Source organism: Astyanax mexicanus, unplaced genomic scaffold, assembly GCF_023375975.1.
Source record: "Astyanax mexicanus isolate ESR-SI-001 unplaced genomic scaffold, AstMex3_surface scaffold_31, whole genome shotgun sequence".
NCBI classification, from domain to species: Eukaryota; Metazoa; Chordata; class Actinopteri; order Characiformes; family Acestrorhamphidae; genus Astyanax; species Astyanax mexicanus.
This window is the reverse complement of record NW_026040041.1, coordinates 4995065-5013078: the sequence shown is the minus strand read 5'-3', so window position 1 is coordinate 5013078 and position 18014 is coordinate 4995065. Positions and strand designations below refer to the sequence as shown.

At 39.4% G+C, this 18014-nt stretch overlaps 1 protein-coding gene and 1 long non-coding RNA gene across 4 annotated transcripts; one reads left to right on the top strand and one right to left on the bottom strand.

The window, feature by feature from the left end:
* Positions 1-999: 999 nt before the first annotated feature.
* LOC103041334 (hereditary hemochromatosis protein homolog) lies at positions 1000-18014 on the bottom strand. 3 transcript variants are annotated; one of them, XM_049472807.1, is made up of 13 exons: positions 17852-18014; positions 16230-16484; positions 14676-15071; positions 13197-13481; positions 9191-9310; positions 8853-8909; positions 7825-7947; positions 6648-6773; positions 6307-6426; positions 5403-5519; positions 4357-4389; positions 2513-2542; positions 1000-2440 (listed from the first exon to the last, which is right to left on the bottom strand). In XM_049472807.1, the coding sequence occupies exons 1-13, from the start codon at positions 17913-17915 to the stop codon at positions 2229-2231; spliced, it is 1938 nt and encodes a 645-aa protein (XP_049328764.1). In that variant the 5' UTR covers positions 17916-18014; the 3' UTR covers positions 1000-2228. The 3 variants fall into 3 exon arrangements, with proteins under 3 accessions (XP_049328764.1, XP_049328765.1, XP_049328763.1); XM_049472808.1 differs by having other exon boundaries at positions 1000-2368; XM_049472806.1 differs by having other exon boundaries at positions 1000-2542.
* Positions 2210-2865, top strand: LOC125788886 (uncharacterized). Its single transcript, XR_007429848.1, has 3 exons — positions 2210-2282; positions 2351-2446; positions 2495-2865. It is a non-coding gene; the product is annotated as an uncharacterized LOC125788886 (long non-coding RNA).

Genomic DNA, 18014 nt, shown 5'->3' with positions numbered 1-18014 from the left:
ATTATCATCAACACGCCAACGTCAGACGCATGTCCTTCTAAAACCAATCAGCGCCAGGTTAAGGAAAACGCATCGATACGTAAGTGATGATGAAAGGATGTAGGAGTATCACACAAAGGTATTTGGTGCGCTCCCTAAACTGCAGTGTAAAAACAAAAATAAGTGGACCAAATATATATAATGTATACTATAATTTCAGGTGTGAAAGCACCCTTTAATAACACAGTGCAGCAACACTGAGCTTCAAAAAGAACATTTCAGTATTGGTGTAGAACAGTCTGTAAAGCCAGGCGGACACTGTGCGATTTTTTTAATCGGATGCGTTCTGGAGAGCTCACACTGCACGTTTGAATCGTTTGTCGTGTATGAACAACGCCTGCGATTCATCTGCACACACTGTACGGTCCGACTGACCTGCTGCGACGGGGGAGCTTACACTGCACGTCTAAACGCAGCCCGTAGGCGGAGCTTTCTTTGCGTACAAACTCTCGCTTCAACACAACGCCTTGCAAAAGAAAGCGCTTAGCTTTGCTTATTTGTGCCCTGTTGTGCGCTGAAAGTCCATGGAAGAGACGTACATGGACTTGCAGGTGGCTGAGGCGACGTGGACTCTACGTGGTCCGTTTTACAGAAGGAGAGCGCATAGAAAAATGACTGCGCGTCAGGCTGCGAAAGAAACACCAGCAGCTTAAATAAAATAAAATAATTTTATTTTTTATTCTGTTTATTGTTTATGTAAAAACTGGTTTTGCAACACTGAATATTAAACAAGCAATCGGTTATTCACACTGGATAGGGACCCTCATTTACAGTGCCGCTGAGCATTAACAGTTTAAAAGGGATTAAAAAAATATATAAAAAAATAGAAATAAAAACTGACATTTATTATAGACGAATAAAATATAAACGTAAAAAAGGAAAAATAGGACCTTTTAAAAAGATCATAAAAATTGACATAAAAGGTAAAAAATTTATATCTTATGAAGATATATAATGAAGATATATATTTAATGATTTGATTAATAAAAGAAGAAAAATAGTTAAAATGAATAAATAAAAAATATAAAATATAAACTCATTAAAAATTCGTTTAAAATAACCCAGGCTTTCTGCAGAATATTCAAAGTTTCAGTTAGTTTCAGTTTCAAATCATAAAAACAGCTCACCAAAACCTCAAACTATTCTTTATATTTGACAATATTTACTTACAGATCCTTTGCTTGTACTTACAGGCCCTTACTTATTTTTATTCAACTGAACTTTTATATTATCTGTAGCCTCGCGCTGAATTCAGCTCCGCGCTGCGAAAGAGAGTGAGAGAGAGGCGCAGCGCATTTTGTCCGATTTATCTTGATTAATTATCAGTACATTTATTAGCTTTAGTAAGTTTAATAGCACTTCTCCGACCTTATTTATTAAAACGTTTATTTTAGAAGACAGAGGTTATTCTGCGCGCAATGCCGCGCGCAATGCCACGCGCTGCGCTAAGCTGGCTTTGCGTCGCTAATATTCTGGAGCACTGGACGAGATTTTAATTAATAAATTTATATTTTTATAATTTTAATAAATTTGCCCTAGTGAAAAGAAACGAATTATAAAATATAGCTTTATATTTCTGTGCATGTTTTAAGTTTTATATAATTGACGGGCAGCACCAGACGCTGACAATGTGCTTTATTTTCAGATATAACAGTGAAATAAAATAAATTTATGTTTGTCAAAGTTATTTTCTCTTTTAATTTTTCTTTTCAAAAACTCCAGCTATTGACTGAGAATAAGCATCTGTTGAAATTCTTAAACAGCAGAATGCCTGTGTCTGCTATATTAAGCTATAAGTCTGTGTACTGAACATAAATATAAATCATTATAACTGACAGAAATAAATATGACTAATAATAATTTATAGTTACTGTGCAGATTTTTGGGAAAACAGGTCGTGACGTTAAGAAATCGGCCCGCAAAACAGCTCACACTGTGAGACAAGCGACCAAAATTTCTGGCATGTCAGAAATCCCTGGTCGCGTCCGACTGCCCATTCGCAGCTCGTATGGGCAATTAATCGGACATCGCTTCCCCTCTCACACTGCACGACAAACGACGCACGATCAAGCTAAAATTCGGCCCGATCATGAAATTCAGTCGCATCCGACCAGATCGGGCTTAAAATCGGGCTAAAATCGCACAGTGTCCGCCTGGCTTAAGAGTTAACCACAGTGTGGACTTTATGGTTAATAGTACATCTTATCCATTGGATGGCTGTTTATTGGCAGTAGGATCTTCAGGTAGATGGCAGGACTTTCAGGTAGATGGGTAGCGGGACCTTCAGGTAGATGGGTAGCAGGACCTTCAGGTAGATGGGTAGCAGGACCTTCAGGTAGATGGGTAGCGGGACCTTCAGGTAGATGGGTAGCAGGACCTTCAGGTAGATGGGTAGCAGGACCTTCAGGTAGATGGGTAGATGGACCTTCAGGTAGATGGGTAGCGGGACCTTCAGGTAGATGGGTAGCAGGACCTTTAGGTGGGTTGGTAGCAGGACCTTCAGCTGGATTGGCAGAAGGATAATTAAGTTCTATTTCTATTTAAACAGCAGAGCAGCAGAAGGTGAACAGAAAACACCACAATAACAGAAACAGAACAGATCTTTAATACTGTATTTAGAGATCTTCCATAGGATGGAAGAAGCTCCTCCTTTCTTCTGATTAAATAATGATCAGATCTTATCCAAGCATATGAACAATGTTTAGATAAATCAGTAATTGGATCTGGATTAAATTAAAAAATGAGAAACCACTTAATAATTAGGAGTTTCTTTGATTTTACCAAATTGAAATCCTCTGGAATATAATCAAGAGGAAGATGGATGATCACAAGCCATCAAACCACCAAACTGAACTGATTGAATTTTTGCACCAGGAGTAAAGCAGTATAAATGCATGAAGATGCATGAAAACCGTGATTAAAAGACAGGGTTTTTCACCAAATATTGATTATTTCTGAACTCTTAAAACTTTATGAATATGAACTTGTTTTCTTTGCATTATTTGAGGTCTGAAAGCTCTGCATCTTTTTTGTTATTTCAGTCATTTCTCATTTTCTGTAAATAAATGCTCTAAATGACAATATATCTATTTGGAATTTGGGAGAAATGTTGTCTGTAGTTTATAGAATAAAACAACAATGTTCATTTTACTCAAACATAAACCTATAAATAGCAAAATCAGAGAAACTGATTCAGAAACTGATACAGTGCCCTCCATAATTATTGGCACCCCTGGTTAAGATGTGTTCTTTAGCTTCTCATAAATTGAGTTTTGTTCAAAATAATATAGGACCACGATGGGAAAAAAAAGTAAAGTCCAACCTTTAACTCAAGTACATTTTAAGGGGGAAATAAAATCCCTGACTAAGAAATAATTATTCTTCATAAAATCACCTGTTCCACAATTATTGGCACCCCTAACAATTCTTAGGAAATAAATTTAATAAAAGTATTTCTGTCACTTCTACAGTAGTTTACGAAGTTGATCAGAGTATGTAGGAACATTTAATTAGTAATTCACAACTTCCTGTTTCCCTGGGGTATAAATATGACGTGACACAGAGGCCATTTATCTTCAACATGGGAAAGACAAAGGAACATACCATTCAAGTGAGGCAGATGTGTGTTGACCTTCACAAGTCAGGCAATGGCTACAAGAAAATCGCTACTCGCCTACACCTGTCCATATCTACTGTCAGAGGAATTATTAAGAAGTTTAAAACAACTGGAATAGTGGTAAACAAGCCTGGACGAGGACGCAAGTTTATTTTGCCACCACGCACAGTGAGGAGGATGATAAGAGAAATAAAAAGTTCTCCAAAGCTCACTGTTACAGAATTGCAACAAATGGTAGCTTCTTGGGGTCACAAAGTCTCCAAAACAACCATCAGGCGCTATCTACATGCCAACAAGCTGTTTGGGAGGCATGCACGGAAGAAACCATTTCTCACTCACAATCATAAACGCAAACGTTTGGAGTTTGCTAAGCGGTACTGGGACTTCAACTGGGACCGTGTGCTTTGGTCAGATGAAACAAAGATAGAGCTTTTTGGCAACAAATGCTCTAAGTGGGTCTGGTGTAACACAAGAGCTGAGTATGCAGAAAAGCACCTCATGCCCACTGTGAAATACGGGGGGGGATCAGTGATGCTGTGGGCCTGTTTCTCTTCTAAAGGCCCTGGGAACCTTGTTAGGGTGCTATTCATTAAAGGTAAGAACGTTTTTTATCATGTTTTACTACAACAATATCAATATAATTTATAATGAAAATATGGACATTGATTTAATTATTCCGGATTTAAAGAAAGACACCTTACCTTTACATTGAGGAAGTGGTTTAATACTGTCCCCTAGAAAAGAGAAGAAGAGTGGAAGATAATCACGCATCCCTAGTTTTAGAATTCATGAAATTTATGTTTCACTTAAGATGTGATGAAAATCACACACAAACACTACTGTAGATATTTATAATTTATAAGTTTTTATTCAGATTAGCTCAAGAACAGTAGACTGTCGAATCATGCTTCTCTATCTGGCAACCCAATGCACAGGTCTGGGTTTGGTGGTTGCCAGGAGTGTGTCTGAATTAAGTTGCAGTTATACAAACAAGTTATTAGATTTAGGGGGCAAATGCTTTTTCACACAGGGCTAGATTGGTTTGTATATATTTTTTCCTTAATAAATTAAACTATCATTTAAAAGCTGAAAAAAAGCTTTTCATATTTACTCAGGTTTCTTTGTCCAATAGTAATAAAAATATAAACATGTAGTGGGAAAATAGTTTTTCACAGCACGGTATCTTATGAACTATTTTACATAAAAAATTGACTTAAATTATGTAAATTCTTTAATATTTTAATTTTCAACTTTTATTCTATGCTGTCATTTTATCTTAATTTTAGCTGATTATCATCAAAACAGTGCTAGTTGTACTGTACATAAATAACGATGAACTATGAGTACTGTAGGATAAGGGATGAATTTAATTTTTAATTTTTTTTGAGTAAAACAGTTCCTTTAATAAGATTTATGAGCACAGTGTAAACTGCTGATGAGATGCTGTGTTATGTAGTAACAGATCTACAGCAGATTAATCAGGATTCAGCCGGTCTTACCTGTATCACTATTTAGTTGCATTATTTATGACAACCACCTGACCATGCATTCCTGTACTTTACAAAACTTCTCTTTAACTGTGAGAAATTATGTAGTATTTTCAGACAATTAACTCTGTTAAAGCTTGTTGACTGTTCTTCTGATTTCTCTGAACTGTGGTCATCTTCCTTAAAGATACAGAGGATTATAACAGTAGTAATCTACTGAAGAGCAAACAGAGGATGTGTAATAAAACAGATCTACTTACTCTTCAGTATTATCATCAGAATACAGAGTATCACAGAATACAGGATCAGCGCAAGCACCACAACTCCAATTATTAAACCCCAATAGATGTTGTTAAGGCAGTCAGTCCTAATTCCATCTAAAAGAACACAAATACAAAAAAACAACCATCAATAAAAGTGATATATCATCACATAGAGACAAAGGGCTGTGCTCCTGCGCTGTTAAAATAGCAGCAGAGTTTAGGAATATATCTACACTGATGGGTGTGGTGGTCTGGAAGTGAGGTGAGTTCAGGTAAATTTCTGGTGTGACTCTATTTTAGCAGTGGAAAACACAGGAGCTCCACTGACTGATTAAAACCCTGACAACAGTTAACTGTCCAATCCTGAATTTTTGCTCAATGTGGCTCTGACCTGAATTTTTCATGGCTGTGTGAACGTGCTAAAACAGATTTGAATCACTTTCATATGTGGTCCAAAATCAGATACGTTTCTGATCCACAGACATGCAACATGAGCTATAGCTGCAAAAACAGCAAAAGCAAACCACCTGTCCTTTTTTCACCTCCTGGACCTGAGCATGAACTTCAGAGCAGCTGTTTCCTGTTTCTCCACTCCAGCAAAAGATGCTCCACATATGAGCTGCTAACTCATCCATTTCCCTTTATAGAGCTACGAGTCTCTCCTCTCTCTAATAGGAGGGTTTTTGTTGTTGGTGAGGAAGGTGATGTTTATACAGGTATCAATCAATTTAGGGCGTCAGTGTGTCTTTGCTATCATAATGACGGGAAAAGTACACCTTGTGCGATTCGAAATGCGCAAAAGGCATGAACTAATTCTCTTAGTAAATTATTATACTGCTAGGAGGCAATGCAGCAAATTATAACAGTACTAATTTACTGTAAATAAAACAGATCTACTTACACTTTATTATTCTCCATATAAGAACACAAAGGGTCACAGAATACAGGATCAGCACAAGCACCACAACTCCAATTATGAAATCCCAGTAGATGTTATAAAGCAAGTCAGTCCATCTTTCATCTAAAAGAACAGAAACAAAAACGGAGCATCAGTAAAAGTGATAATATGATCTAGATATAGAAATATAAGAAACGTGGTGTAAAGTGTAGAATTGAAAGTGATAAACTGAACTAACACAGCTGTGCAGCAGAGTAAGAACAAGATTAAATAAAGCAGTAGTTCTCTAAAATTCATAATTAACTAATAAAATCCCACCTGTGTAATAAAACAGCTCTACTTACACATTATTATTCTCTTTATTAGCACATGGAGGATCACAGCACACAGGAGCACCAACATCCCTGAAACCACACCTCCAATCATTAAACCCTGAGAGATGTGGTCTGTGCAGTCAGGACATCTTGCAACTAAAATAAAATAAACAAAAACAAACACTAAGCATCAGTAAAACTGATAATATAATGTACAGAAAAAATGTACTGTAACCTCTTTTAATTATCTTAATTAATCATTATACTGCTAGGAGTCAGCACATGGTCATTTTATACAATATTTGTTTTTACAAAACATCACTTTAACTGTGAAAATTGATTTAGTATTTTCTGAAAAAAAAAGTTTGTCATGTTTGTGGTATAGGCTTTAATTAAAGGCCTTAATTACTGGTTTATAGACTTATTAATGTATGGGATTATAACAGAACTCTATAGAGAAGCCCTAACTGACCAAAAAAATAAGTAAATTAGGAAAATGGTTGTAGACCAACATACACTATTGGAGGGGAGTTTCCTGTACCACCAATCTATCAAAACGGGCTGACATCTTTCCCTAACAACCAAGCCAAAAACTCATTAGGGGTGGACAGTAAAAATCCTCATTAAAAAAAGATGAAACTTTTAAGGCATGGTCTTGGTGCTACAGGACCATATAAGGTCTTTAAAAAACAATTATCATCGCTTGAATGACACGATTAGGCCCAAAAATGGAAAAGATTTTATGACAAATATAGGTGGAGCCTTGATGTCCCACCTACATGCCATCTCACCAAGAATGCCCAACCCATTTTTACAAGTATAAAATTAAACGTACAGAATGTGTTTCTCGGAAGACTTCTGGTTTTTGATCTAGTTTTTAAGATTGGAACTACCTGCTAAATAAAGCTGTGTTCCCCTTTTTTTAAACAGATTGATTCTCTTATTGTCTTTTAGTCTTTGTTTTATTTAATTTATTATAAGTTGTATGCTAAGAGAACTTAGACAATTTTCCTAAATAGTGGTGAGCCCCGGTTTTCTCTCGGGGGAACCATCCTAAGAGACGTATTTAAACACGTCAAGTTCTCCTTATTTCTCTGAACTGCGTAGAGCACAAGGCCATCTTCCTAAAAGATACAGCAAATCATAACAGTAATAATCTATTAAAGAAAAAAAAATAGAAGATGTGTAATAAAACAGATCTACTTACTGTTTATTATCACCACCAGAACACAGAGCATCAAAAAAACAAGCGCTGCCAAAACCCCCGAGACCGAAACTCCAATTATTAAACGCAGATAGACATTGTCTGGGAAATTAGTGCATATTCCATCTAAAACAACACACACAAAAACACAAAGCATCAGTAAAAGTGATAAAAAAAAATCTAGAATTAAAACTGATAAACTGAACAGACACAGCTGTAAGAAGAAGAGTAAGAAGATGATTAAATTAAACTATACTTTTAAAATTCATAACTAAATTTAAATGCAATTAAAATACTTACCTTAATGTTTCAGGTATATTTCAGGTATGTAAGTCCTTGCAATACCGCATTCTTTGCACTATAAGGTGCACCTAAAATCCTTTAATTTTCCCAAAAATCATCAGAGCTCCTTATAATCCAGTGCTCCTTATGTATGAGTTCTACCAGTCAGGTATTAAGGAGCAGTAAAGACACTCCACTGAAGTACAGAGTTATACAGGAGTTTCAGTTTAGTTCTCCAGCACCGAGACTGAAGCAGCATTAGCATTAGCCGCTAACAGCGCTAAGTGCTAACTCTTTTGCCGTTCAGAGGTAATTATATCAGACTGTAGTCTGCGGGTTTACCATGTTAAAATAAGCTACGTGGGACGAACCGCTATCTTATATCACCCTGGTTTACCAGAACACTCAGGGTTCCTCAGTGTAGTGCTGTTGGGCGGCATTAGCTAGCGCTAGCAGCTAGCTGCTAATGATAATATTGCAGCACCCAGCTTTAGAGGAAATTTGGGAACCTTAAGCTTTACTCACCTAAATAAACAGTTTAATGAGAGAAATCTGTGTAGATTAGCTTAGCTTCACACCTGCTGAATAAGAAGGAAAACATAGCAACACCCCTGTTCCTTACTAGTGTCGCATAGTGTGTCTTATAATGCAAAAAATCTGGTATATATTGCTAATATTGCTGTGCAGAATTGAGTGTGTTTTGTGTGTTGTTTTGCAGCATGCTCTTTTTGTTCTTTAAAATGACCTACCTGAAAGAGAGATTTGTTCATATACTTTGTGTAGATCTGTTTCTCTTCTTCTCGCACCTGTTAAACACACATCACAGTATAAATACACAACTTACATTTACACTCATTCATTCTGTTCTAATAAAGAAAGTGAGTGTAAGATATATGATCTAAATTCTAGATCATATATTTCATATGTTTCTATGCTGAATCATCAAAACTGTGCTAGTAATACTCTACATAAATAACTAGGAACAACAGTGGCAGATAAAGGGTGTATTATTTTTTTATTTTTGAGGAAAACCGTAACTATACTGATCTACTGAATAGGAAATGTGTAATAAAACAGATCTACTCACGCTTTTTTACAATCAGAAAACAGAGCATCACAGACCACAGGAGCACCACCAACCCTGAGACAACAACTCTAATAAATAAATCATGAGAAACGTTGTCTGGGCAGTCTGTGCATCTTCCATCTAAAAGAACACAAACAAAAACACAGAGCATCAGTAAAAGTGATAATATGATGCAGATAAAAATATGGTATAAAGTGTAGAATTGAAAGTGATAAACTGAACTAACACAGCTGTGCAGCAGAGTTCAGATAGAACTGAAGATCAGTGGAGAAGTTCTTCATGTGCCGTTATCATGAGAGATTAGCATTAGCTTTAGTAACGGTCAGCATTAGCATTTGCTTTAGCGTAACATTTAGCTTTCCTTAGTCAGAAATTTTAAACCTAAAAAATATATACATATTTTAGGTATGCCTTATTTTAGTTATTTTTTGTAAAGATAACTATTGCTGTCCGGCTACGATTAGTAGTGCTAGCCAGCCACGGTTAGCAGCGCTACTCAGCCTTGGTTATTAATGCTGTTCAACCATGTTTAGCAGCACTACTCAGCCAGGGTTAGCAATGCTACCCAGCCCAGGTTAGCGATGCTGCTCAGCCATGGTTAGCAATGATACTCAGCCCCAGATAGCAATGCTACTCAGCGCCCGTTAGCAATGCTACTCAGCCCCCGTTAGCAATGCTACTCAGCCATGGTTAGCAGTGATACTCAGTCCCAGATAGCAATGCTACTCAGCCTTGGTTAGCAGTGCTACCCAGCCCCAGTTAGCAATGCTACTCAGCCCTGGTTAGCAGTGATACTCAGCCCCAGTTAGCAGTGCTACTCAGCCCCAGTTAGCAATGCTACTCAGCCACGGTTAGCAGCGCTACTCAGCCCCAGTTAGCAATGCTACTCAGCCATGGTTAGCAGCACTACCCAGCCCCAGGTAGCAGAGCTACCCAGCCATGGTTAGCAGCGCTACTCTGCCTTGGTTAGCAGTGATACTCAGCCCCAGTTAGCAGCGCTACTCAGCCTTGGTTAGCAATGCTACTCAGCCATGGTTAGCAGCACTACCCAGCCCCAGTTTGCAGAGCTACCCAGCCCCAGTTAGCAATGCTACTCAGCCATGGTTAGCAGTGATACTCAGCCCCAGTTAGCAGCGCTACTCAGCCCCAGTTAGCAATGCTACTCAGCCATGGTTAGCAGTGATACTGAGCCTCAGTTAGCAGTGCTACCCAGCCCCAGTTAGCAATGCTACTCAGCCCTGGTAAGCAGCTCTACTCAGCCCCAGTTAGCAATGCTACTCAGCCATGGTTAGCAGCACTACCCAGCCCCAGTTAGCAGAGCTACCCAGCCCCGGTTAGCAGCGCTACTCAGCCATGGTTAGCAGCGCTACTCAGCCCTGGTTAGCAGCGCTACTCAGCCTTGGTTAGCAGTGATACTCAGCCTTGGTTAGCAGCGCTACTCAGCCCTGGTTAGCAGTGATACTCAGCCTTGGTTAGCAATGCTACTCAGCCCCGGTTAGCAGTGATACTCAGCCCCAGTAAGCAATGCTACTCAGCCCTGGTTAGCAGTGATACTCAGCCCCAGATAGCAATGCTACTCAGCCTTGGTTAGCAGTGATACTCAGCCCTAGTTAGCAGCGCTACCCAGCCCCCGTTAGCAATGCTACTCAGCCATGGTTAGCAATGATACTCAGTCCCAGTTAGCAGCGCTACCCAGCCCCAGTTAGCAATGCTACTCAGCCATGGTTAGCAGTGATACTCAGCCCCAGTTAGCAATTCTACTCAGCCCCGGTTAGCAGTGATACTCAGCCCCAGTTAGCAGTGCTACTCAGCCCCAGTTAGCAATGCTACTCAGCCATGGTAAGCAGCTCTACTCAGCCCCAGTTAGCAATGCTACTCAGCCATGGTTAGCAGTGATACTCAGCCCCGGTTAGCAGCGCTACCCAGCCCCGGTTAGCAGTGATACTCAGCCCCAGTTAGCAGTGCTACTCAGCCCCAGTTAGCAATGCTACTCAGCCATGGTTAGCAGTGATATTCAGCCCCATTTAGCAGCGCTACCCAGCCCCAGTTAGCAATGCTACTCAGCCCTGGTTAGCAGTGATACTCAGCCCCAGTTAGCAGTGCTACTCAGCCCCAGTTAGCAATGCTACTCAGCCATGGTAAGCAGCTCTACTCAGCCCCAGTTAGCAATGCTACTCAGCCATGGTTAGCAGCACTACCCAGCCCCAGGTAGCAGAGCTACCCAGCCATGGTTAGCAGTGATACTCAGTCCCAGTTAGCAGCGCTACCCAGCCCCAGTTAGCAATGCTACTCAGCCATGGTTAGCAGTGATACTCAGCCCCAGTTAGCAGCGCTACCCAGCCCCAGTTAGCAATGCTACTCAGCCCTGGTTAGCAGTGATACTCAGCCCCAGTTAGCAGTGCTACTCAGCCCCAGTTAGCAATGCTACTCAGCCATGGTAGGCAGCTCTACTCAGCCCCAGTTAGCAATGCTACTCAGCCATGGTTAGCAGCACTACCCAGCCCCAGGTAGCAGAGCTACCCAGCCATGGTTAGCAGCGCTACTCTGCCTTGGTTAGCAGTGATACTCAGCCCCAGTTAGCAGTGCTACTCAGCCTTGGTTAGCAATGCTACTCAGCCATGGTTAGCAGTGATACTGAGCCTCAGTTAGCAGTGCTACCCAGCCCCAGTTAGCAATGCTACTCAGCCCTGGTAAGCAGCTCTACTCAGCCCCAGTTAGCAATGCTACTCAGCCATGGTTAGCAGCGCTACTCAGCCTTGGTTAGCAGCACTACCCAGCCCCGGTTAGCAGCGCTACTCAGCCTTGGTTAGCAGTGATACTCAGCCTTGGTTAGCAATGCTACTCAGCCCTGGTTAGCAGCGCTACTCAGCCTTGGTTAGCAGTGATACTCAGCCTTGGTTAGCAGCGCTACTCAGCCCTGGTTAGCAGTGATACTCAGCCTTGGTTAGCAATGCTACTCAGCCCTGGTTAGCAGTGATACTCAGCCTTGGTTAGCAGTGATACTCAGCCTTGGTTAGCAGTGATACTCAGCCTTGGTAAGCAGCGCTACTCAGCCCTGGTTAGCAGTGATACTCAGCCTTGGTTAGCAGTGATACTCAGCCCTGGTTAGCAATGATACTCAGCCCTGGTTAGCAATGATACTCAGCCTTGGTTAGCAGTGATACTCAGCCATGGTTAGCAGTGATACATAGCTCCAGTTAGCAATGCTACTCAGCCATGGTTAGCAGCGCTACTCAGCCCCAGTTAGCAATGCTACTCAGCCATGGTTAGCAGCACTACCCAGCCCCGGTTAGCAGCGCTACTCAGCCTTGGTTAGCAGTGATACTCAGCCTTGGTTAGCAATGCTACTCAGCCATGGTTAGCAGCGCTACTCAGCCCTGGTTAGCAGCGCTACTCAGCCTTGGTTAGCAGTGATACTCAGCCTTGGTTAGCAGCGCTACTCAGCCCTGGTTAGCAGTGATACTCAGCCTTGGTTAGCAATGCTACTCAGCCCTGGTTAGCAGTGATACTCAGCCTTGTTTAGCAGTGATACTCAGCCTTGGTTAGCAGTGATACTCAGCCCTGGTTAGCAATGATACTCAGCCCTGGTTAGCAATGATACTCAGCCTTGGTTAGCAGTGATACTCAGCCATGGTTAGCAGTGATACATAGCTCCAGTTAGCAATGCTACTCAGCCATGGTTAGCAGCGCTACTCAGCCCCTGTTAGCAGCGCTAGCCAGCCTCAATTATCAGAAATTTTGAAAATGGAAGAATTCACCCCTGAAATAAATATAATTTAGTAACTATCCACTACTTGGAGCCCTTTTACGTTAATTAAACTGTCCGGTACCAAATAGATCTACTAAAATCAATACATAATCAGAGTGTCTCCTGCGCATCATTCTCTTTAAGAGTCAGAGTTTGGCAGATTGCTATTTTAACAGTGCAGCTACCTGGACGTGTTCAACAAACTCTTCTCAGCAGAGGAAACTGAGCTGTATATCAGTAATGTAGGATTATATTTACCCCATTGTTTAATCACTGGTTCTGTGAGGGAGCTATGAGTCACGTAACAGTCATAATCTGCTGGATCATCTTCCTGTATCTCCACACTCTTCCTCAGCTGGTAGGTTTCATCATCATTGGGTCTGATTCCAGAAGATGTGATCAGATGATCAGGAAGTGAAGTGGTGAACTTCCTCAGACTCATCTTCACGTCTTTGGGGTAGAATCCCGTGATCAGGCAGGTCAATATCAGCTTTCTCGAGTCTCTTACAGATTTCTTTGCAAATATATGAACAACAGGTGGCGCTAAAGGGAGAAAAAGCAATGTAATTGCAGTTATCAATATTTTGTATTTAATAGAACACACAATAAAACTATCATGTTTTATTGTGTGTTCTATTAAATACAAAATATTGATAACTGGCAGCTAAAAGCAGTTTGTCCTGATCTGAGCTCTTCTGATACAGTAATGTCTACACAGTTTAAGCAAAACTATAGTAACTACAGTATTTTTTTCACCTTTTATCCTCTTAATTTTTTTCCGTTTATACAATCACTCAATTATAATCACTGAACTAAGTATTACATACCGTTTGCTTTCAAGTAACATCTGCCCCATCACATGCAGATTGGGTTGTGTGTAAATACTGTATGTATTGTCTGATGTACTTATTGTCAATGCATCTTGTGTTTTGTCTTTGGTATGTATATAATTACTTAGTCAAACTGAATGGAGTTATTTTTTAATTACTGTATTTTCCGCACTTCAAGGTGCACTGGATTATAAGGCGCACTATCAATAAACATCTATTTTCTGGTCTTTTTTCATACATAATCCACCATGGATTATAAGGCGCATTATAAGGCACACACTAGTAAGGAACAGGGGTGTCGCCATTATTTCCTTCTAATACATCAGGTCTCAGTGCTAGACCTGTAAAGCTAAGCTAAGTAAACAAAACTGTAATTCTTAAAAAAGAACATTTTCTTTTAAAGTCAAACGAGCGCTGGATGTTAACCTTTTCCACTAAGGCTGGGTGCAGCAGCATTAGCAGCTAATCGGTAGCGCTAGCCAAGGTTAGAGCTAGTAAATGCCGCCTAACAGTGCTACACTGAGGAACCCTGAGTGTTTCAGTAAGCCAGGGAGATATTATCTAGTGGATTGTCCCACATAGCTTGTTTTAACATGGTAAACATGCAGACTACAGTCGGATACACTCGCTTCTGAACAGGGAAAGAGCTAGTGCTTAGCACGGTTAGCGGCTAATGCTAATACTGCTCCAGTCTCGGTGCTGGAGAAACTTTACTGAAACTCCTGTATAACTCTGTACTTCAGTGGAGTGACTTTACTGCTCCTTAATACCTATAAGGAGCTCTGATGGTTTTTGGAAAAAAATTAAGGATTTTAAGTGCACCTTATAGTGCAGAAATACAGTATATTATTGTTATCATGTAGTTATCATACTAATATCACCCATATTACCACCCCCAGATACTCACTGTTACTCGGTGTGATGTCAGTAGTTTTGTACTGTAAATAAATCTTCAGCATCTCCTCACAATGCAGACATTTCTTTACAGCATTAAATATTCTACTCCACTTCTCCTCCCTCTCTCTGTTCTTCTCCTCCTCCCTCTCTCTGTTCTTCTTCTCCTCCCTCTCTCTGTTCTTCTCCTCCTCCCTCTCTCTGTGCTTCTTCTCCTCCCTCTCTCTGTTCTTCTCCTCCTCCCTCTCTCTGTTCTTCTCTGGGGTTATCCAGGTTTTAGAGGTGCAGTTAAACTGAATCAGATCTTCTCCATCATAACCGAATTCATTAATACTGTTTAATACAGTCAGAGATCCATCAGAACTCTGTTCACCCTCACAGCCGTGCCTCCACTGAAGAACATGACCGTCTGAAACAGAAGAACACATTCAGTCAGAATTCACTTACAGATCTTTAGACACAGACTAATCAGTATTTAACCTTTTTAATTTAGAGCAACATTTTTATACAACTGGTTTGTATGTTTTTCAAGCAAAATAATACATGAAAATGCTTTAAAGTCCTATTAATCCTACTAATCCAACCCTTTAAGACCATAATATGCTCATCCACATGTGTGCTGTTATTTATGGATCATTTCATTTATGTTAAAATGTCCAGTTGTGTTTCTAGTATGAATGAATGCCATATTAGCTGTTTTTTGCAACAAAAAAAAGTGGTCCGGTGATCCTTTATAACACTGCTTTAGTCTGGTGGAGGAGTGGGTGGCGGGGAGAAAAGATAGGATTTCTGCGCTTTCTTTTGAATATTCATACATGCAAACATATCGCTTCTGATTGGCTAACAGCACTGCGACACCAGGAGGCAGTGAGTCGGACAACAGTTAGAACGACAAATAACAGTCTTTGCAATGTCATATGTTCCTTTACAACATGTGTAATAATGTTCTGCTAAGTCTAGTTCAGCCACTGATCTAGTCTTAGAGTCTCTGTAAAACACCAAATGCACCGGAGATCCTATTTAAAATTATAGTCACTCACAGAGGTAGAAAGTCCAGATCCAGAAAGTAAAAAAACCGGGGTGGATTTTTACTTGTAACTAGTGTAAACAGAACTGTTCTAAACATCTGAACACCTACCTATCTCAATTGTACTTGCTGGTGTTTTTTTTCTCCATAGACTAATTTTAACCATTTGTTTCTTAGCTCTGAATTAAAGTATATAAACTGATGTGTTATTCGCACGAATAACACAGGAATAAACTGCATGCTGTTACTAGCACTGTTAGCTCCTATCTGACGAGACGGCGATGCTGCCCTGCTTTAGCTCTGTCTTTGGGTGGTCCCAAGCCAAGGTGGGCAGGGCCATGAATACTATTTCATGGGTTGATGTAGACACGGTGCTTTTCCTGATCGACTCGTTTTTCTAAATATTTTATTTTACTAGCTGCTGCAGACAATGAGAAAGAGGAAGAGTTTCATGTGCAAAAGGTACACTTAAGCAAAAATGCTCTAACAAGAAGTTGAGCAGAACAGTTGCATTTAGATATTTAAGACAGAGTTTCTTACCTGAGTGAGAGTTTCTGAACTCATTGATCTGTGTGTCGAGGAGTTTATTTACCAGTTGTGTATCATACTGCAGTTTCTCATTGCTGTATTTCCAGTCAGATTCTGAAATGTTCTTCAGCCAGTTCTGTTTAGCAGTTCTGGGTTTATCTGAGCTGCTGTTGTAGAAATCTATCTGTCTGTCGTTCAGCAGAGTTACAGCAGTGCAGTCGTAGTTTTTAGACTGAATGGTGTAGAGATATAACAGAGAGTGTTTATCTGTGGAGAAACAGAAATAAAACAGTGGGTTCATCAAATGGCATCTTAATAACAGCAAAGTCCGTAGTGTAACATCCTGACCATTCTGAGCCATCCTAGGGGCGTGACGTTGGAAATCAGGAACCGGGAAGTTGGTAAAAAAAAAAGTAAAAAGAATAATTATAAAATATAGTGTCAGAGGAAAAAATATAACAGAGTAAAAGAAGTACACTAACATATTCGACAACACCCAGAATGGACTGGTCATTTGATAATAGTTTGATTTGATATTTTTTTAGGACTCCAAAATCTGATTTAGACTAAATCAAATTTTCTTAAGTTTGGTATCCCATTGCTCCAAAATAATAAAGTAATATCACTTGATACACATCATATTAATAGTATGGAATGTGTTCTTCAATGATTTCATGGTGTCATTGGATAACAATTTAATTTGCTGGTTTTATAGGACTCCAAAATCTGCTTTATGCAAAACCGAATAGACATTTTTCCTAAGTTTGGTATCCTATCACTCCAAAATGATAGAGTATAATCATTTATTACAAATATCACTGATAGTATGGAACGTGTTATTTAAGGGTTTCCTGGTGTCATTGGATATATTTTTGATTTTCTAGTTTTATAGGACTCTTAAATCTGGTTTATGCACTACTGACATTTTTCTTAGGTTTGGCATCGCATTACTCCAAAATAATACAGTAATATCACATCACATTAATAGTATGAAACATGTTATAAAATATTTCGATTTTACAGGAATCTGTTTATACAAAGCTGAATAGACATTTTTCCTACAAAATTGTATTCATTTGCTCCAAAATGATAAAGTAATGTCACTAAACAGGTCTTTAAGAATTTAGTGGTGTGATATTATCTTTTAATATTATAACTGGAAATTTACATAATAAATGCAATTGGAAGTGTTATTCCAGACTTCATTGGTATCATTAGATAATCATATGATTTGTTTATTTTATAGCCCTTCAAACATTTATAAAATGCTACACTGTTCTACAGATAAGTAGTTGTGTGTTTCTGGTGTATATGAGTTGAATAAACTTGGTAAATTATGTTTATTTAGCTGTAAAATAAATAGTGTATGTTCTATTTACAGTCTCTGAACGAGAAGCGCGTGCGCACGCGGCTACCGTAAAACACGGTTTAGACGCGCACTCAGAGTCATCAATGTCGCAGGAGAATTTCCACTAGGCCATATAACGTTATTGTTTCATTATTATTCTGTATTATGACTCACATTAATACAAATTATTACCTATAATAAAACAAAACTATTAAAATCATATAAAAATAAATAGATATTCTACAGAGTAAACAAAACCCTGATAAATTATTATGCTTAAACTCACCTGCAGACACAGCCCGGAGAAAATAAACCAGCAGAAATAAAATAAATCCTGTAAGAGGAGTCATCCTCTCCTCCTCGCGCTGATAAAATTACATTAAATTACACATTTCTGCATCTCTTCTTCCCTCAGACCCAGCGCAGCCTGGGACTCTGCTGGAGCTGTA

Bases quoted from the DNA above. Each gene is read 5' to 3' on its own strand.
- LOC103041334 (XM_049472806.1), bottom strand. From the start codon at position 17,915: ATGACTCCTCTTACAGGATTTATTTTATTTCTGCTGGTTTATTTTCTC. The intron at 13,482-14,675 runs GTGAGTATCTGG...TTCTCCCTTTAG, and splicing joins TGACATCACACCGAGTAACA to CGCCACCTGTTGTTCATATA. The intron at 8,910-9,190 runs GTGAGTAGATCT...TGTGTTTAACAG, and splicing joins TTTTCTGATTGTAAAAAAGC to GTGCGAGAAGAAGAGAAACA.